Source organism: Haliotis asinina, chromosome 6 (assembly GCF_037392515.1).
Source record: "Haliotis asinina isolate JCU_RB_2024 chromosome 6, JCU_Hal_asi_v2, whole genome shotgun sequence".
NCBI lineage: Eukaryota > Metazoa > Mollusca > Gastropoda > Lepetellida > Haliotidae > Haliotis > Haliotis asinina.
Genome location: NC_090285.1, coordinates 53,590,225 through 53,611,738, shown reverse-complemented (window position 1 = coordinate 53,611,738; position 21,514 = coordinate 53,590,225). Strand labels below are relative to the sequence as shown.

Below are 21,514 nucleotides of genomic sequence, written 5' to 3'. Positions count from 1 at the left end.
TAGGCAGTATGAGAGACCTAAATTTGTGCCTGTTCATCAGAGAGGGTTATGCAGTTACAGGACATACTGTCTCGGTGCAAAACAAGTTGATGTTAGTTGGAACGCAAACATAAATACAAAATCTGATTAATTTGTACATATCATTGAACACGTATACAAACAAATTATTTTAATTTCAACACGATCCAAAATGAATTTATCAACATGGGCCAAAACATTTTAACCTACTCCCCATTAGAACAATAAATAACTTTGGATCCTAATGACAGCATTCCCCCCATCTGAAAATGATAGTCTTACATAGTCTTACATACTTCTGAACACACATGGTTCCACTGTCAGTAAGACACTAGTTTTTCAAAACAGCAAATGTTAAGTAAAATAGTTCCAAGTACCAGTATCTATCCTCATTGTGAGCAGAGGTGAGAAGCAGAAAGACAAAAAGGCATGAAACTTCCTCAACTCAAGCATACCCAACTTATAGTCACTGTCAAAGAATGAGCTGACTACATGAATCAAAAGGACATCTTTCTCTCCTCCTTGTCATCTTAACCATTCTGGGCAAAGGAATTACCATAGTCACCATATTAAGCTCCCTGTTATGATGAAATTTGTATTGTCCTGTGTATGTTACAGATATGTTTCAGAAAACAAAAGCATAGAGGTGCAAATATGTGCCAAGTACCTATTACCCAAAACTGCTCACTGCTTGAAAATAACTTTAAATTGTCTATGGTTCCAAGTTGCAGACCCTTTCTCAATCTTCAAAGCACCCATAACACTTACTATGGCGCATACGGTAATTAGCAGGATCACAAGCTGGAGCTTACTAAACACTTGTGACATTTACTGATGTTAACTACTTCCACACATAAACATAATCTATTGATTATGTGGTGCTTAATCTGGGCAGCTCAAGCCACGTGTACTGAAGGATACATCGACCCTGCATCAGACCCGGAGGTCCGGAATTTGGAAGCCCCGAAGCTGATGTCCTGTTGGAAGCGCTGTAGCCAAAGCTTGTGTTCTGCCAGTCTGTCTGATGTGGACACACCAGGCTGCTGGTGGGTCTCCAGCAGACTCAATCGGTACTGTCGCAGCTGTTCCCTGTAACCATGGTAATGAGCAGTCAGAGAAGCAAACAATGAATCAATACAAAGTACCTACTGAATACAGCATATAAAGAACCTCAGAAAACATAGTGATAGTGACAGTGACAAGAAACTAACATTTTGTCAATGAGAAATAGAACTTTGGCTAAGTTGCAACATATCGACTGTGTGAGTGAGTTAAACACAATTTGCATGTGTCAATGCCTATCAGGCCTTACAGATTACTCACCTGACTGGAGGATGACCTATGCCCACTGATCCTGTGGTCAAATTTGAAGCACTGGTCAAGGGTGGTCTCCTGTCTGAAAATATACAGAAACCTTTCAACATGTCTTGAAAGTCACTCTAAGGTTCAACAATCAATTTGCATACTATTACATTTGAGGTCCTGTCATACTTGCCCCTGACATAATCAGTTTCTACTTCTACAATTTGTTCATGACACAACACCTATTCCATCTGTATGGTAGATACATGTTTCAGTGTAGTCCAGTCAGTATTGTTGATACAAATCTCTTAGGTCTAATCAGCATTGTTGATGCAAGTCTCTTTGGTCCAACTGGCATTGTTGATACAAGTCTCTTTGGTCCAATCAGCATTGTTGATGCAAGTCTCTTTGGTCCAACCAAGCATTGTTGATACAAGTCACTTTGGTCCAATCAGCATTGTTGATTCAAGCAGCAAATTCCTTTGGTCCAGTTGGTATTGTTGATGAAAGCAGCAAGTCTCTTTGATCCAATCAGCATTGTTGTTACAAATCAGAAAGGTTCAATCAACATTGTTGATACAGGTGTTCACAAGACCAATCTGTGTTGTTCCTACAAGTTCTCAATTAGGACAGTCAGTATTGTTGACATTGGTCTCTTAAGGCCAATCAGCATTGTTCATACAAGTCTTTCTTATGTTCCAACCAAGAGTCCGTAACATCCTATTGAAAATGTTAGTACAAGCCAAACCACTACTGTTAACACAGGGCTACGGCTCTCTTTATCCCACCAAAGCTGTACTGAAGCCAGCAAGACCAGGATGTTTGAATGACTGACTGAATCTTTGATTGTTTCTTTCGGCATGCAAGGCTATAGACTATTTGATCACAACATGAAGGTCCACTCTAATTCTTTGATCTTTACAGAAAGCATCACAAAAGCCACCTGTCATTGTGTCCCCACTGAAGCTACTGGCTTCTCTCTGCAGTATATAGAGGTGGAGGAAGACCTGATGAAGCATCACCAGTCTCATTATCATCTCACTGCACTCACATCTATCTCTTGCAGAGGACTTTGCTTTGTATTCCCACACCAATGGAAACTGTTTCAGCAGCCACCCAGCTGAGGAACCTACTGCTGGCTCATGACAAGGCCGTGTTTCTGATCTACGCACTGGGTAAGTCGCACATGATTACTGACACAGTCAGCCATAGTATAGGTGTATCAATGACATACCTGTTAGTGAAGGTGCTGCGTTAAATGCCACTTTGCACAATATTTCTCTCATATTATGTATCTTATGAGTCTGTGTGAGGTATGTCCAAAAGAGCCCCAACTCTTGCAAAGCACTGAGCATGAGCCAAAGACTACTCTGAAGGTGAATGTTGAATCCTGATCACTGTTAAGGGATGCAACTCTGTGCTGCTACTTGCAGTGTTGAAGATGACAAAACAGAAATGTGCAATATAATTAATTATTCCTTATGTTCTACTTCATAATTCCAAAACTGTCTTTTCAATGCAGTAAATTTCTCAATCCAGATTTGGAGGTTTTTAGCCTCATGAAGAAGATGACAAAGCAAGTTGAGGATGGTCACATCATCCATGGCATCAAGCTGGTCCAGAGGAGATGTGTTGTGGAGGGAGTGAAGGAGATGTTCAGCCACTACCGACACAACAAGTGGAGGGAGGTTCAAGCCTGTATCAGCACCTTCACCGAGGATGGACAGCACCAGCATCACACAGATGCGAGTCAGGCAGATCTGGGGAGTGACAGCAGGACAGGGGACCAGTACATCACCACTGACCACCTTCAAGAAGGCCAACTTGTCAGGGCTGAGGAACATCAGCTGAGTGGTGACATGCTGGAACATGGGTCCCAGAGTCTGGAGAGAATGGGGACTGGACAGGACATCTGGAGTGAGCAGCAACATCAAGCACAGGACCAGCAACTGCAACACCAACACCACGCACAGGACCAGCAACTTCAAGCACATCTATTGCAGAATCAAGGTCAGATGGGTCTGTTTTACTGGAATCGTCACACACAGGCTAGGGTAGACGAGGATGTGGAAAACTCCATCAGCAGTGACAATGAATCTTCCATGGACCTCAGCTATGAGGATGACTTCAGTGAACAGGAGGAAGGTGATGACATCATCTACTGCCATGACAGCTACAACCAGTATATGGTGACAATCACTCGAGGCCTGTGTCTTGAAAACTGCGAGCTTCACAGATGTGCATGAAGACAGCCGCACCGAGCTACACAGATGTGTTTGACAAACTGTATCTCTTCTACCCCCCAAAAATGCTGTGTTCATGAATACTGTGATAAATTCAATGTTTTGAATGATTATCGATATGACTACAGCAGAATTGTGCTATGACCATGTGCTTATTTCTAATATATGCTCAGTTTGTGCTAAGTAATAAAGTATTTGTAACCTTTGGTAATTGCTGTCTTTACAATCTGACATCATGGCAAACCTATGCCTGCTGTTTTGACACACAACCTGATTCCCCTACCTCCAAAGTACTTCCTCCATTTCCTCTCTAGTGACGCCTCTGCTGTGTGGGCCAAGTTGGAGTAATCCACTCTATGGAGGGGTGAGTGGCTGTTGATGGTATGATATCTCACTTTAATATGTATCTAATTATATACAAATCAAGCTGTATCACTGGAGGTAACTATTAAGGGGGGACACTTTTTGCTCAGTCAGCCTGGGTGAGGCCATGGATCAAGTAACATCATGAGGAACAGTAAAACAATGTAAATTGAAATTGTTTTAAGACTTTAAGCCTAATATTTTCAGCCATTTCACAGACATTGGAAAATTACAGAAATCTTCAGCACTGATTCTTCCACTGTATTGACGTTTACATCTGTGATGAAACTCACAATCATATCTCGCAAAAATAATGTAATTTTTCATCATTTAATAAAAACCTTAAATATCATAAGATTCTAAAGGAAGGGTATAGAAAAGCAGGGGATAAGGTTACACTTCTGTGTCAAGTCAAGCCTAGCAACAACACCAGGAGTACTTACATGTATCTGTTGCCCGTTGCCCAGGTTGAGTAGGGGGTGCTGGGAGCATGGGGAACATAAATGGGGAACTGGGGGTTGTTGGAGGCTGCAACAGAACAGACAGTCATACATAAGGCAATTGGATGTACTGTACATGCAGCAGTATGTGCACTGATTTTATCATTTCACAAGGTTATGAGAGCCTGTATTTAACAGGTGTTTGCATTCAAATGTTTAGTTTTGATCATGTTGCTGTTTTTCAAGTTTTAAAGGAACAGAATATTTTGAAGGCAGATATTTATTTCTTTAGTACACCAGTCTACTCTGACCTCAGTACACATGTTTACTGTAACTCTGACCTCAGTACGCGTGTTTACTGTGTGGGTAGTAACTGCAAGCAGTAGTGGTGTCTTGTAGTATAGTGTGGGGGTAGTAGCTGCCTGCAGTTGGGGTGGCTTGTAGAATAGTGTGGGGGTAGTAATTGCCTGAGAGTAAAGAAGAGCCACCTACCTGTGGAGTGGGTGCTACCACCTTCTGGGGGTGGTTGGTTGTTATTAGTGCTGATAATCCCAAGCACCCGAGACAGCTCACTGTTGATCTTGTACAGCGACTGGGCTAGCGGGTCACCACTGGGGCTTGGTGCTAACTCGTTGTGGACGGAGGAGGAAGACCCTGGGGCGGTTGGAGTTTGATGCTGCAGATGCTGTTTGGTTAATCCTGAAGAACAAGTCCTGTACTAGTCAATCACTTAACCCATGCTTGTCGTAAGAGGAAACCAATGGGATCAGGTGGCAAGACTCGTGGACTTGGTTGGCAAGTTGTTGCACATGCTGTTGATCACTGGATTGTCTGGTCCAGACTCGATTGTTTACAGACAGCTGTCATATAGCTGGAATATTGCCAAGTGCAATGGGAAACTAAGCTCACTCACTCATTTAGACAATCTTTTACTGACTGTCACTTCAAACATACTAAGAAATGGAACACACAAGCTATTGTGGATTTCCATCCTACTTCAGTGTATTACTTCAAAAAAATATGTATCATAGAATGATCAGAGTGGGTGGATATGGCAAACCACTGCTTTGTAAATCCAATGGGAAATAGCCCAAACCCTCTGCATGTATCCCGCCACAGACAACTGACAGAAGCTGTCAACATTCGCCTCCACAGCCATGAAACAGTTGAAATCAAGGCTATTTCTTCCCATTTGCCTAGAATGAACACATGCAGAAAAAGTATAGTGTGAAAACATCTTACCCTGAATGAAGTTGTCGAGGTTGTAGTCGGTGCTGCTGATGCCACTGCTCTCGTCGTCATCGCTAATGTCGAGGGATGGAAGACTCATGGGTTTGTAGCGATGTTCAAAGGGAGTGTACTCTGTCTCACTGTCACTGACCTTGAAGACATGGTAAAGGCTAGAATCCCGGTGTGTTCAACAAAAATCTATTATAAATCCAATGTTGAACATCAAAGTCTCTCACCTCACCCCTAACTCCACTGGTCTACAACATTAATAAATTATCCTCACTTCAAATGATCTCATTTCCAGCAAATGCTGATTCTTAAAATGTGGGACACATTTCATGAAGTACACCCTTTCTCATAGGGCTAAGAAAGTCATAGGTTAATGTTAATGTATGTTACTTAGCACTAAGAGAGATTTGAAAATCTAGAACCTGATCCACAAAGTGTTCATAGCACTGTGACAGTCACAATACTGTTAGTGGGTGAGTGAGTGAGTTTAGTTTTACGCCGCTTTTTAGCAATATTCCAGCAATATCACGGCGGGGGACACCAGAAAATGGGTTTCACACATTGTACCCATCTGGGGAATCGAACCCGGGTGTTCGGCGTGACAAGCGAACGCTTTAACCATTAGGCTACCCCACCGCCCCCAATACTGTTAGAGGGTGAGACTACAGATCATCTTAGCACTGAAAATGCTTTGTGGAACAGGGCCCTGGAACATACATCTGTAAGTCATGTGTATCTTACATTGCAGTTCTCCAGTTGTTTTATCTTGAGCTCCTTCTCACGGACAAGCCTGGATCCAGCAGCCATCTGCACCTCCATCTGGTCTAGCTTAAGGGCCTCCATTTCCAAACTGGACCTCACATCATCCAGGAGCTTGGCACTGCTGTCATCTGGCAGAAGCTGTGGAAGAACAGTGGCATCATGACAAGCTGAGCATGTTCCCTTTCATCACTACCGCCATGAGATCTATCTACCACGTGATGCTCCACCTACCCAGCATCTGACTCAACTTCCACTTACCCACCACTCCTATCAACATACTATCTACCCAGTCTGATGGACCATTTTCTTTACCTTACCCTGTTCACCATCCTTCTTGTTTGATCACACATTTGTTCAGTGTCACACACATAATGAGATATTTGAGGATGCCATTCAGGAATGATCCAGTAAACTCTTTTATGGGTTTCAGAATGAGTCAACAGCTGGAATTACACATCAGATCAGTAACCCTATATTGTTTTGTGCCAGTGCAATCAAAGACAACCTACCCCTTGCTGAGCCAGGCTCATGTCTCGAGTCAGCTCCTGCTTGGCTGCTGTCAGGGCCGCCTGTCGTCGCTTTAGAGACTGTCGCTGTTTGCGGAGGAAGGCCTTAGCCAATCCAATTGATGAACTCTCCTTCTTGAGGTGATCTCGTAACACTCTGCATCAGATAAATCACGTTTAAGACCTGTCATCCAAGCAACTATAATCACATATTTATTCATAAAAACATTTCAGGTCATAGACACGTTTACAAAACTTAACGAAAGATTATACTTGAAGTAAAGTACTGCAGGCTTCACCTACCTGTTGACGGTTCCTGTCCCTAAAGACTCGGGTTCATCATCAGACAACATGTCCAACACACTCGCAGAGATCTGCAACACACCGAGGATCAGACCAATGCAAGTCAGAATCAGACACTTACTGTCACTGGGGTTTCTCCCCAACAAGTGTCTGACCAACATGTTTATAAACAACACATGAAACTTAAGGGTGCATAAGGGAATTCCACTGTGAAAAATTCAGGTCACATGTTGCTAAGCATCTTAAAAATCCAATGACTTCATTTCATCAATGGCCCCTAACACCCAACAACATATTTCTATATACATCTATACGTGTAATGTTATACTTTGCAAAATTCTCATTTCAACACCAACATGCATTTGATTAAACATCATTAGAAAAACTAGTTGGCATTGAAAAAGGAACAATTACAGATATTTCTAGTAATTGTTATTTAACTTCCCTCTGGATTATGGTTGCAAGTTTCCTGTGGATGACACAGATATACAGTATGAAAGAGATTAAAAGGTTTCTTCTGAGTCATAGCTATCCCTAGTGGTCTAACTAAATAAATTCAAGACGTGAGTGATGTTGGACTGAACCGAACAGAGCACCGTGCTGTCCTAAGTCGAATGACTCTTGACCATGGGACCATGCATGCCCGTCTTTCTGTGAGTCATCAATTGAAAGAGTTGGCAACTATAATCCAGAGGGAATATTCACGACATAATTCAGACATATCTCGAAGCCAATTATGGGAAATGTTTTCCACACATTTATAAAAAGAGCAAACACGTACCATCTCAGGATCATCTGTCATCCGCACACTCTTCTTTTTGGAGCCAGGTATAGGCACTGATGGAAAGGAAAACACTGATTGGTCTATAAAGTATGTGTGTCAAAGACATAGTGTGAGGAGCTACTGCCTGGTTTGTAGTACAAACCTCAGTTCTACCAGCACTGTGTAATCTGAACAAGTATTTCAAGCAATTCTGTTGACTGCGGTAATCACTTTCTTACAAGCGAGCAACATTTTCTATGTTACCTCCTGGCAATGTGAGAATTCATTTGGTACTTCGTGTTAGTAGTGTTTGGGCTGTTGACTTACTCGGGTACTCATGATCCCATACCTCTGCTTCAAACAATTCAAAATTAACATTGAGGTGTTCAGTAAGATAAATATGTTGTTCAATGGTACCTCGGCGCCCATGGGTTGACATACTCTCTATTTTTGCTTATGTTCAGCTTGCCCTTCGGGCTTAGGGAACATAAAGAGACACAGAGTACACCGACCCATGTCCCCCTCATGACCAGTGAACAACTTGTATTAACCTCACCTTGTATAGATGAGTCGTCCTCACTGAGTGGGTTGCTGGTCCTCCTGCCTGTGTGATGGAGGTCATCCAAGGATAGTCGTCCAGCTGTCTGGTCAGCAACTTTAACTGTACTGTGTAAGTGCTGACGGCCAGCTGTCTCGTTTTCCTCAATAGCTTCATTGATGCGGAGATGCAGTTTATCTAGTTCCTGGGTCTTCTTGTCCAGCTTCTCCTTCAGTTCACTGACAAATGGACAAAGGACAATCAAACATAGTTTGCTCTCTCTAAATATACAGTGGAGTAGGTTTAGCCACCTCAGAGCTAAACCAAATCAAGACAGAAACATGTGGCCCATCAAACAATAAGATCCTTGTGATCAAGTAGTACATTTACAACCAGCATCAGTCTATCAATCTGCTTCAAACAGACCCAAACCATGCTAGTATGTAAAAGGGAGAATACTGTCCAAAAGGTCCTTGCCAAGAAAGAATATTGTCCAAAAGGTTCCTGCCAAGAAAGAATACTGTCCAAAAGGTCCTTACCAAGAAAGAATACTGTCCAAAATGTCTTTACCGAGAAAGCAGAATACTGTCCAATACTGAGAAACAGCTGATATATCTTAAAGACCACCAGTCATGAATTAGGATGACTCTGCCTTCATGAAAAACATGTTTCTTTTCAATGCCAAGTGATTGTTAATATATCTCACAGCCTTTCAGTCTTAAATACATGAAGACTCTAATTTTGTTTTCTATCATATTCACATTAAGGTGTAACTTGAACATCAGTTTCATAGACTATTTAGAAAACATTACACTTTGAGAACATTTACTTGAGTTTGCGAGTGTTCTGGTCTCGGGTCATCTTCAACTTCAGGACATCATCTTCCAGTGTCCTCTTTTCCTTCTTGAAGTCCTCAACATCAGTCCTCGCCATCCGGATCTCTTCCAGAAGCTGCTTCCTCTCTTCTCTCATTCTCTCCAACTCATGACTTGTCAAAGACTGGGCTCGGTTAGCAAAAGCATCCTGTAAAGTCATGTCACAATGTCTAACTAAGACATATGTTACTTGAAATATGTCCAGAATCCTGCAGGCTTTTATTAAATCCATAAACAGTGAGGAAAACCTGTTTACAGATATTTCCCAATAGGGAACACATATATTTTTTTTAAAGTTACTCGGTATTACTACATCCCTTCTTTGTCTTTGTTAGAAATCTGCATTGAACACATGAAAACATATCATATAAACCTCAGCTATCAGAAGGGGTGCTTCCAATCATTCTTGAATATATCAAGAAATTTGTCACATATGCTTAGTGTAGCAAGGTGCGCCTTATTTTAAGACAACACTATTCATGGAAGTGATATGACAAAACAAAATACTGATCAGCGTAACTATTTGTACAGAGAACACTGTTGATACTTAATATAATGACAGTGCAACAACATGCAGCATTACATATTGAAGATATGCAGTATTTTGTTAAGGTTTGACATGATTCTGTGGGATTGCCAAAATATTGTGTTGAAACATTCGACACTAACTGATTCTCCACTCACATCTTGCTGCTGGTCAAACTTGTTCTGGTCCATTCGAAACCTCTCTCTCCTGTCTTCCAGTCGTTGCTCCTGGACACAACCAAACAACCGCTTGTTTAAGTCAAGAGAGCTTAGATCACTCAGTGTTTCAGAAAATGTTATAGCATAACAAAGGTAACTTCAAAGTATTCTTTTCGACAAAAATGTTGCAAAGTGGATATTGTATACCCAATTTTCTAATTCAGTTGGAAAACAATTAAAGTATTGATGTGGTCAAACGATTATAATACACTGATTACAAAAGTGTTTCATATATCAATAGGATAACACCATGCCATGATGAGTAAATTTAGTTTTATGCTGCACTTAGCAATATTCTAGCTGTCTGTAAATAATCATCTCTGGACCAGACAATCCGGTGATCAACAGCATGAGCATCGATCTGTGCAATTGGGAACCGATGACATATGCCAACCAAGTCAGTCTACCTGACCACCGGATCCCGGTAATCGCCTTTTACAATATGCATGGGTTACTGAAGGCCAATATTCTAACCCAGATCTTCAGGGGTAATAGCATAATGGCGATGTCTGGCATTGGAATGCAAAATTTGAAATATTCCACCCAAACTATGTTTGTCTACAAATACTGAAAAGCATCACGCCACATAATCAACTGGAAAATCTTTCAATTTTTTTTGTTAAATCACTGTACTTGTTACAAATATATGTAACATATCAACATGAAAACATTTTCACATTAAAATTAGCCAACTATTTTGTGTGGATTTCAGTTAGGCTTTCATATGCTTACTTCAATGTCCAGATTCTTAAAACTCTTCTCAATGTCCTTTTTCTTCCTCTCCAACTCAGCAATCTTTTCACAGATCTCTTCTTCCTGTAAAACAAACTCGTCTTAAAAAATCCAACACTGTTGTGTTGAAACATGGCCGTTCTTGTCAGTAACCATGACAATACATGGTATTTACCACAAGAGAAGTAAAAGGCAAGATTCAGCAATGCCCTATCAATCAGACAATGGATTTGGGGGATACACAGTGAGACAGCAAGTGAGTTTTGTTTTATGCTGCACTCAGCAGTATTCCAGCTGTACAGCGGCTGTTTGTAAATAATCGAGTCTGTACCAAACAATCTAGGGATCGACAGCATGAACACTGATCCATGCAACTGGGATACGATGACCCAATCTGCTAGTCTGACCACCTGATCCTGTTAGTCACCTCTTAAGCATGGGTTGCTGAAGATCAATTCTAACTAGGATCTTTCTGGGTTGGGGGATACACAGAGACGTTCAGGATGATGGCAAAAAGGAAGGTTCCTCACCTCATCCTCCAGCTGTTCCTGCAGACTCTCCCTCTTCCGGGCACACTGACGCTTAAGACTCTCCATCTCCTGGCTGTGCTGCTTCTCAAGTTTCCTTTTCTCAGACTCAAAGGTGCTCGTCAGGTTCCTCTGTTCCCTGGCAATCTTAGGAAGATGGAAAACATACTTTAAAAGACGTAAACATCACTGAATCCTCAACACATGATAGTCAATACTGAATACTCAATACTGCATATTAAATAGTGGAAACCAATGCATGATGCTCAACACAGGAGATACAATAATGAATAATGATTGCAGGATACTCAATACTAGATACTCAATATTGGATACCTAATACTGAAAACTGAATGAATATTCAATACTTGATACAGAGCACAAGGCACTCAATTTTGGATACACACCAAAAGATACTCAATCCTAGATACATAACACAGAATACTCAATGCTGGATACACAACACAAGACAGTCAATACTTGATACACAAAACAATATACTCAATACTGGATACACAACACAGAATACTCAATACTGGATACACAACACAAGACACTCAATACTGGATACACAAAACAATATACTCAATACAGGATACACAACACAAGAAACTCAACACTAGATACATAACACAGAATACTCAATGCTTGTTACACTCATTAGTGGATACACAACAGAAGATACACAATGCTGGATACAAAACACAAAATACACAAAAATGGATACTCAACACAGAATACTCTATGCTGGATACAAAACACAGGATACTCAATACTGGATACACAACACAAAATACTCAATGCTGGATACACAAAACAGATTACTCAGTAGTGTATACACAACACAAGATACTCAATACTGGATACACAACACAAGATACACAAAGCTGGATACAAAACACTGGATACACAAAGCAGAATACTCAATAGTAGATACCCCACACAAGATACCAAGTACTGCATACTCCATCCAGGACACTCATCTCAGAATATACCCATTATCTGTATACCATAGTTAAATGTGTCTTCCAAAGAACCCCAAATAGTCTGTATCCATATTTACATATCTGACAAAGTAGAATCACAGCCCACCAAGCATGTCTCTCTATTTACCATGTTCTTGTATTCCTCTTGCATCTTCCTCAGCTCTTCCTCGTGATCCTTCCTTAACTTCTCCAGCCTCTTCTTCTGGTCCTCCTTCATCTCCTGCCTCCTCTCCGCCAGAACCTCATCCAGCTGCAAACAGAACCACACTTTCTACATCTCACATTTAGCATCTTTTGTTTTACAGGTTTCAGATTCTTCAGAAACATTTGTAATTGATTTCCCATGTCAGTCTCATGAACAGCCAATATTGATCAAGACAGCCTTGCATGGGTAGATGTTGTTGTGTACAAACCCCTTTCTCCATGTCGTTGATGGTCCTCTGCCTCTTCTGGGCCGCCTCCAGCTCCTGCTCCTGCTGTTCGCTCTGCTCTGTCTGGAGCCGCTGCACCTCCCTCTTCATCTCACTCATCGCCTGCAGAAATAGTCACAAATCATTGAATCTAATCAACAACTTAACCCAAATTTTAGAATCATCTCAATATCAGATGTGAAAAATGGCGACTATTTTGCTATAATATGTCAATAATAGTATGCTCTTCATCTGGTAGTCGTAACATTACCAGGAGCAGTTTCATTTTTCTACACTTGATTTTAAATGACTGTGGTTGATGTCATGTGATTGCAAGTCCTTTGACAGGAAACTCAGTTATCACCAAGAACTATCTAGATAAACTTGATAACTATCTAGACAAGTCTGAATTTGAACTGTTATAAGAGAATTAGAGTTAAACACACATTTGGTAACTACCAACCTTTGAATGTTTCTCTTGCAGCTCAGACCTGAGGTCATCAACCTTGGCCTTGTGCTTCCTTTCCAGATCGTTCTCGAGGTCCTCCAGTTCCTGGGCATGCTTAGACCTCATCTTCTCTATGTTCCTGTTGCGCTCCGCCTCCAGCTTCTCCCTCTCGCTGGACAATGCAAGGTCCACCTGGAAACACTGCCATACTGTGAATCTCGATCTATAACTACACTTCTCAACCAAGTCAGGACAAGTGTTCTGTTGTCTTAAAAATGATCAAATATTTACAGCTAAACATCACATTTCTTACTTTTTTAAAAAAAAGCAGACACATGTGCAGCCTCTTGTGAACACAAAGAGTTCACCCACAAATTCAAGATCTGAATATTTTTCCAGTCTATCTGACTGAAGTGTACCTGTGAGTGGAGTTTATCCAGAGCCTTTGCCTTCTCCTCCTCCAGCTTGTCCTGCTCCTCTGCCTGTAGTGACTTCACCTCCTCCCGGAGTCTCTGTAGAGCAAGCTGCATCTCCTCCCTGTCGTGGAAAAACACCAAAATGGTAACAGACAGACCATGTCTGGTGTTACTGAATACATCTCCCATAACTGTAATGCCTGGGTGTGAAAAATGAAAGCCAGTTCCCACGTGATAGTACAAGGAGGATAATGTTACATTTACATCACAAGTTTATTGTGTAACTTCCAGCCTAAAACTGAAGAACAGACTACAATAATCACTGATCTGTCATGAAACCTCACATACAGCAATCATAAAAGCTGGGTAATACCTCACTTAGTCTTGCTTGTCAAAGTATTAATGTATGGTCACAGTTAAAACCGGACACCTTGTGTCATGTCACCCTAACCCTAATGCAAACCCTAAATCTTACCCTAACCTAACCCTAACCCTAACGTAAACTGGCTTGCTTTCAAAGATAGCAGAAGGTGTCCGGTATCCTGTAATCTTGCCAATATATGTTGTGGTTCTAAAACAAAGCTGAAAAAGAATATAACAAATATGTGTACACAAGTAGGGAGAAGTGTCAACCAAAAGAAAGGTAAACTCAGAAACAAAATTGAAAACAAACTCAACAAAAGACAAAATACTTACTGAAAAATTTCAAGAAACTACACAAACATCATTTAGAACAGAAAAGCATGTTAGTATATTGTGTGCGATTTCTGCGACTACAAAAATGTTATTGACAAATTCACACATCATGAAATCAGAAAAAAACAGCAAAGAAATACATCCAAGCAATGAAACAAAACCAGATACAAAAGAAAGAAAAGGGGACCTCTATAATAAATGAATGAGCGGAAAATGAAAGTCAGAAGGCATTTTTATGTTGAAAGCATGAAATGTCTCCCCTCCTCCTGCATGCTGGCCTACCGCAGTTTCTTTTCCTCTTCTTGCTTCTTTCTCTCACACTCTTCCCGGAGTTTACTTAGGTCACTCTCTCGTGCATCCTTCAGGTCCTCACGCTCCTGCTCAGCCTGTGCCTGCAGCCGTGTCTCGGCCAGTCTAACATGGCCACCACGCAGAGAGAGAAGCACACGAGTGTAGGGGGCGCTCACATGATAACAACCTACACTAATATCCAGTACAGACCCACTTTGGACAGTCTGTATTACATCATGGAGTGTTACAATACATGGTTGATGCCTCTATGTTATGAAGTTCTTGCAAATATCAATCATGAGTCGTTAATGATACTAACAGGTTTTTCTCTTTCTGTTTCATTTCTCTTCTTTTCCTCATATTTTGAACAGAAAAACTTAACTCAGATTTTTTTTGAGCAAACATAAAATATTTGGGGTGTTTCATAATTTGTAATATCAGTTAAAAGCTTGTTATGGAACTTGCACTTAAGATTATAATTGATTGGTTTCACCAACCATGCTCAAACACAGGAAGAAACACAATGTCATGTCTAGTATATGATCATGATGATAGAATGAAAGAATGACTGCGATGGGTAGGCGTGTATCGTTAACTTCTTGAAATGATGACACTTCATGATCAGTCTGTCATGATGAAATCATCAAATGCATATGTGAGTTGTATGCTTAATCACTGTGACATGACACACTACTTTAGATGGAACTACCGGTACACACATCCTACACTACATCCTAATCACAACAAAAACATTAATCTCTCTCAGTGAAAACCTCTAAAACTACCTCCTGCAGTGAAAACGTCTACAACTACTTTAAGAGCATCTAATGTCAATGTTAATCTAGCACATCAACTGACAAAAACAGCATACACAGTTACTGTCACCCACAATCTATGCTCAATGAAGACTTTAACATCCTTTAACAATAAAGTAATTGTACTGAATAAATCAAGTTATTTGAAACAACATATATGATGTGAAGAACGCATTTATGACGCTTATAGCAAGATCTTAAAAGAATCAGAAATTTACAAATCTTTCACAATTTACAGTTACAACCAATGTTGGAAAACAAACCCCTGCTACAGCTGTCCTACATTTCTACCTGGTGCTAGCCACTATAGTGTCATCAAACCAAACGATGCTGGTGTCGTCTATGTGACAAAGACAGCAGAACTCACTTGATGCTCTCCTCCTTCTCATCTCTCAGCTTCCTCTCCTCTTCCTCCTGCTCTCGTCGGATCTCTGCCTTCAGCTTCCGCAGCCGAACATCCTTGTCCTGGAACACATTCAGAGACCACACATCTGGGTCTATTGTCTTTCTTCAAAGAGTCAGTGAGTTGAGTTTTAACAGTATTCAGATCATATTCAGAGAAATATCTGTGACAGCTGATACAGTGACAGACGCTTTTGAACAGAATGTCACCAGTTGTCCCATATGATTAGGGCATCATTCAAGCTTTATCATACTGGGATACCTATAATTAGCATTTGCTGGTGTGAACTTTCAGTGCATTAACCATTTGACATGAATGTGCGATGTTCATCATTAGCTTGTCATAAACCAAATCTTCACCAGGGTAAACTGATTAAGCCTGTCTACATATTGTGTGACAAAGCTAAGGTCTCTGTGAATATGACCTCCTCCCTGGTGACTGACCTCCAACAGCTCCAGCTTAGCATTTTCTAGCTCCTTCTCCATACGTCGCTTCATGTCACTGATAGCCCGGTCATTTGCCGTCTGCACCTTCTGTTCCTCATCTTTCACCAGACGTCTGACAATATGAACAATACCATGACTGACAGACCCACAACACCAATAATTAATAACATGACTTCAAGGTTACAACAACATAATCTCAACCAGGCAAGAGAAGACTGTCAAAAGCCATGGACAAGTCCAACACCTTAAATATAACATGTTAAAATGGGTTATTAATTAATGCTACATGAATCCAATTCCATCACATCAACACATGTATTATTAATAGCTGATAATGACTCAGTTGTTGCATTTTGCAAGATATGAACTTCTTAAGGCTCTTACACGTGAAAGGATAGTTATATGGACATCCTGCAGTACTGTGTGATTGTGAATGAAGGGTGCTTACCATCAACACTAAGCAATCTGATTTTAAAACACAAATTTTAACACATCTGATTTTAAAAATCCCATTGTAACCATCTGATCACAGGGAAGTCCTACTAAATGGCCAGGGGACTGTTAAGCAGTGCAGGAGCCCACAGGAGGCCAAAAGAGTGTACCCAAGGAGTCATGAAGCTGCTAGTGAAACTGACCTGTCTGCAGCAGAAGCTGCCATGTCTGCCATCCTCTTCCTGTCATCTTCCAGAGGACTCTCTCTGGCTGTGGACTTGAGGGATGATGTCAGCTCAATGTCCTGTTAAACCAATCTCAGCATTACACATAGCTTTCATATAGTATCACAGCACATGAGGATCAGTCACAACATCACACATGAGGATCAACGGAACCATCACACACAAGGAATCAACAGAACAATCACACATATCTCAATAATCCCATTACACAGTAGGATCAACAGCAGCATTTTCATTCAGTAAGCAATATTCCAGCTATATATCCTATGGCCTGTATGTAGGCGATCAAGTGTGGACCAAACAATCAAGTCATTGATATCGTGAGCACTGGTCCACTCCATCAGGACACACAATCCTCGTGCCACTGTACCAAGCACTATCCTGCCTTTCACTGAGGAAAGGTTCCTTGGGACCTATTTCAACCTGGAATCTTTGGAGGAATAATTCCACTACAGATCAAAAAATATAGTGAAGCACACTTATTGTGCACACTGTCATAATGACCTGAGTCAAATACCATCACACTTCTCATCCAATACAGCAAGATTACTACACTGAAATACCACAACTTCTGTTACATATCATGTTTCCAACCACACTACTTCTGTTATAGAGGCATGTTATGAGACATGTTCATCTGCATGCAAAATCCCAAGTGCTAATTCAGAGAGAATAATGATATGATTTTTTGTCATGACAACATATTTTTCCATAAACACACCAGGTTGCCTTGGAGATATAGAGGACACTATCTTGTACAACCAAAACACATCATAGACATAAACACTGCATTCACTACATGAAATCTAAGTGCTCCTTTAATAGATGTTTCACAAAGATGGAAAAACTAGACTATTTAGTAATCACAGGTTTATTTCAGAATAAAAAAAACAGAACGACAGTATGGGGTCTGCTCTAACCAGCTTATGTTGCATAGACAGACTCCATATTTCTTGGCATGAAAATTCACAATGAGAAGTAAGTACTCAACATAATACAGAAATAGGTAATATACCTGTCTGGGGGTTGTCTTGCAACACTTCATTTAAATTAAAACTTGCGCATAAATGTACTACTGGATCCTGACTCAACAAAGGGACACAACTCAGCAAACAAAACATGAGTGCCACTGGCCAACCAGACCAGTGACTACATCTATCACCTACCATGTGATCACTGAGCAAATGACTGTGATTCAGTACCTACTGCATGCAACATATGAATTAATCTTATTCTGGCAGCCCCTCAGTATTTGTATCACAAAAATGTGCTGCCAAATTTCATAAAGATGTCTAAGTAAACACACTTGCACCTCAATTCCATTCTAATTTTGGTTGTTGTATAACACCACACTTGTGAGAATAAATTCTTAGGACTCTGCCTAAATTACCTTGATCAGTATCAACAGACTGAAACACAATAATATCTTGATTCATTAATATATTTTACACCAACATTTATAGTTGCCATCCAAGTAGCACATTTATTGTTGGAAAATATCAGGGGCTGCCAGCCACCACCAAGTCTTCACCGCCAATTGTTGATGCATTCATATAACATGGATAATCTGATAATGTTATCCCTCAGGTGCTATATTGTTAACCTATTGTTAATTTTGTGTGCTCTCATTCATTCCCTCAAATGGTTCTTCAAGCAGTCACAGCACTCCATGCAAGTGTCCATGTCACCACCAAGCCAAACACACTCAGGGGTGTTTATACACCTGTTACAGTGGTTATTGCAAAGATCTGAGAAGGCAGCCAGCATCAGTTTATCAAGTGTAGGAATAAACCAAGGGCAGGTAACTCCTACATGTTCACCTCCTCCCTTCCCCAGATTCACATTTGACCTTCTCAAGTCTTATAAGGTCTTTCAGACATTTCAAATGCAGTTTAGACATGTTACTTCTTTACTTTTTCTGTGGTGAGTATTTCTGACAATAAATCAGCCGTGCCAATGTAGTCATTAGTCATCTGAAATAGCCAACTGTTCCAGCAAAATCCACACCTACATTCAACTGTGACCAATCAATTCTCTAGCCTCCTGGTAGAGTAAATGCTGGATTTCTTTGAAACATAAAGTCATCAGCATTAACCTATCTGAATAGTTCTTATAAAACAAACTATACATTCCTGAAGCAGTGAGGTGGGGAATGAGTTGGGTGGCTAGTTGAAGCTGAAGAGGGGGCTAGCTCTGATACATTTGCAGGGCAACATCACAGGGACAATGATTCTAATGATGGACTGATACATGATCACGTTCATCAGTGATGAGTTGGGTGGCTATGTTGTAGCTGGAGAGAGGACAAGCTGTGACACATGTGCAGGGCAAGATCACAGGGACAATGATTCTAATGATGGACTGATACATGATCACGTTCATCAGTGATGAGTTGGGTGGCTATGTTGTAGCTGGAGAGAGGACAAGCTGTGACACATGTGCAGGGCAACATCACAGGGACAATGATTCTAATGATAGACTGATACATGATCACGTTCATCAGTGATGAGTTGGGTGGCTATGTTGTAGCTGAAGAGACGACAAGCTGTGACACATGTGCAGGGCAACATCACAGGGACGATGATTCTAATGATGGACTGATACATGATCACGTTCATCAGTGATGAGTTGGGAGGCTATGTTGTAGCTGGAGAGAGGACAAGCTGTGACACATGTGCAGGGCAACATCACAGGAGCGATGATTCTAATGATGGACTGATACATGATCACGTTCATCAATGATGAGTTGGGAGGCTATGTTGTAGATGGAGAGAGGACAAGCTGTGACACATGTGCAGGGCAAAATCACAGGGACGATGATTCTAATGATGGACTGATACATGATCACGTTCATCAGTGATGAGTTGGGAGGCTATGTTGTAGCTGGAGAGAGGACAAGCTGTGACACATGTGCAGGGCAACATCACAGGAGCGATGATTCTAATGATGGACTGATACATGATCACGTTCATCAGTGATGAGTTGGGTGGCTATGTTGTAGATGGAGAGAGGACAAGCTGTGACACATGTGCAGGGCAACATCACAGGAGCGATGATTCTAATGATGGACTGATACATGATCACGTTCATCAATGATGAGTTGGGAGGCTATGTTGTAGATGGAGAGAGGACAAGCTGTGACACATGTGCAGGGCAAAATCACAGGGACGATGATTCTAATGATGGACTGATACATGATCACGTTCATCAGTGATGAGTTGGGAGGCTATGTTGTAGCTGGAGAGAGGACAAGCTGTGACACATGTGCAGGGCAACATCACAGGAGCGATGATTCTAATGATGGACTGATACATGATCACGTTCATCAGTGATGAGTTGGGTGGCTATGTTGTAGATGGAGAGAGGACAAGCTGTGACACATGTGCAGGGCAACATCACAGGGACAATGATTCTAATGATGGACTGATACATGATCACGTTCATCAATGATGAGTTGGGAGGCTATGTTGTAGCTGGAAAGAGGACAAGCTGTGACACATGTGCAGGGCAACATCACAGGGACGATGATTCTAATGATGGACTGATACATGATCAAGTTCATCACACATGAGTTGGGAGGCCAGTTAGAGCCGTGACACATGTGCAGGGCAAAATCACCAGGATGACGGATTTTAATGATGGACTGACACATAATTATCTTCATTACAGATACAAGTAAATGACATATTGCAAAACTCCATTACACTAAAATATTTACACTTCACTTCATTATTTTATCAAACTGACCCACAAGGCTCTGTAGCTCACCATCATTTTCCAGTTCTTTGTGATTGGAATTTTCAGAAGTTAATAAATAATAAGAAAGGTGTGATACTTATTAATGACAACTTCTTTATCATCTTGAAAGTGATATAGGAACATATACCCAAAACAGTGTATCATAATATAATAAAGAAGGTGTTATTTATAAAGTATCATGTCTTTCTTTTCCATTTTTATGGCACATCATATATGACGAAAACAGAACCAACATTGTGAAACTATGCCACAAAACAGGATTAACTGCTTATGCAGAGGGATCAACAATCCACTCGTCTCTTCTACCAGGGTTCTATGGGCAGCCACCATGGCACATAAACTAGTGAAAAAGTGAGGAAGAGTGTGCAGAGATCTTTTAAATCTGATTGAAATTTTGCAAGATGAGCTGACAGATGGAAGACAGACAATACACCATGACATAAACCCCCTCAACATCCAGTCAAGCGAGCTGTATATACATATATCTACAGGTGGAAGGGTGCTGTAAATCCTAATCCTAGGAACAGAAGAAACTGGAAGAAATGGTTCAGATCAGATCAAAATAAATTGTCAAGATGAAGGTGTTTGGATTAGCCTTGCAAGAACCAAGATTGCGAAACCATAAGACTGTGCTTGTGATAAGACAAGTTAGCGGGACACACCATACCTGGTATCTGCTTCCTGGATACAACTGACAAAGTCAATACATCATTGTAACTATTCCATGAAATAACCTTTGCAGGTTCAACATTAACCGTTCCCAATACTCTGTAATCAAGGCAAATACCAACCTGACAATCAACAAAAGCTTT

General features: G+C 40.9%; 1 protein-coding gene across 2 annotated transcripts in view; it reads right to left on the bottom strand.

Moving 5' to 3' along the window:
• Window positions 1-21,514, bottom strand: part of LOC137288211 (centrosomal protein of 164 kDa-like) — a 41,885-nt gene that overhangs the window by 7,279 nt on the left and 13,092 nt on the right. Inside the window, exons 11-34 of one of the 2 annotated variants that reach the window (XM_067820652.1) lie at window positions 21,370-21,393; window positions 16,902-17,002; window positions 16,264-16,378; window positions 15,785-15,882; window positions 14,594-14,725; window positions 13,619-13,736; window positions 13,215-13,391; window positions 12,755-12,874; window positions 12,469-12,591; window positions 11,359-11,502; window positions 10,829-10,912; window positions 10,037-10,105; window positions 9,307-9,500; window positions 8,496-8,716; window positions 7,958-8,013; window positions 7,177-7,247; window positions 6,877-7,030; window positions 6,347-6,505; window positions 5,609-5,747; window positions 4,859-5,065; window positions 4,370-4,454; window positions 3,847-3,935; window positions 1,342-1,414; window positions 940-1,107 (exon numbers count right to left, since the gene is read on the bottom strand). In XM_067820652.1, coding sequence (XP_067676753.1) covers window positions 940-1,107; window positions 1,342-1,414; window positions 3,847-3,935; window positions 4,370-4,454; window positions 4,859-5,065; window positions 5,609-5,747; window positions 6,347-6,505; window positions 6,877-7,030; window positions 7,177-7,247; window positions 7,958-8,013; window positions 8,496-8,716; window positions 9,307-9,500; window positions 10,037-10,105; window positions 10,829-10,912; window positions 11,359-11,502; window positions 12,469-12,591; window positions 12,755-12,874; window positions 13,215-13,391; window positions 13,619-13,736; window positions 14,594-14,725; window positions 15,785-15,882; window positions 16,264-16,378; window positions 16,902-17,002; window positions 21,370-21,393 — 2,921 coding nt within the window. The remainder of the gene's footprint in view (window positions 1-939; window positions 1,108-1,341; window positions 1,415-3,846; window positions 3,936-4,369; window positions 4,455-4,858; window positions 5,066-5,608; window positions 5,748-6,346; window positions 6,506-6,876; window positions 7,031-7,176; window positions 7,248-7,957; window positions 8,014-8,495; window positions 8,717-9,306; window positions 9,501-10,036; window positions 10,106-10,828; window positions 10,913-11,358; window positions 11,503-12,468; window positions 12,592-12,754; window positions 12,875-13,214; window positions 13,392-13,618; window positions 13,737-14,593; window positions 14,726-15,784; window positions 15,883-16,263; window positions 16,379-16,901; window positions 17,003-21,369; window positions 21,394-21,514) is intronic. The other variant, XM_067820653.1, reaches the window with a different exon arrangement.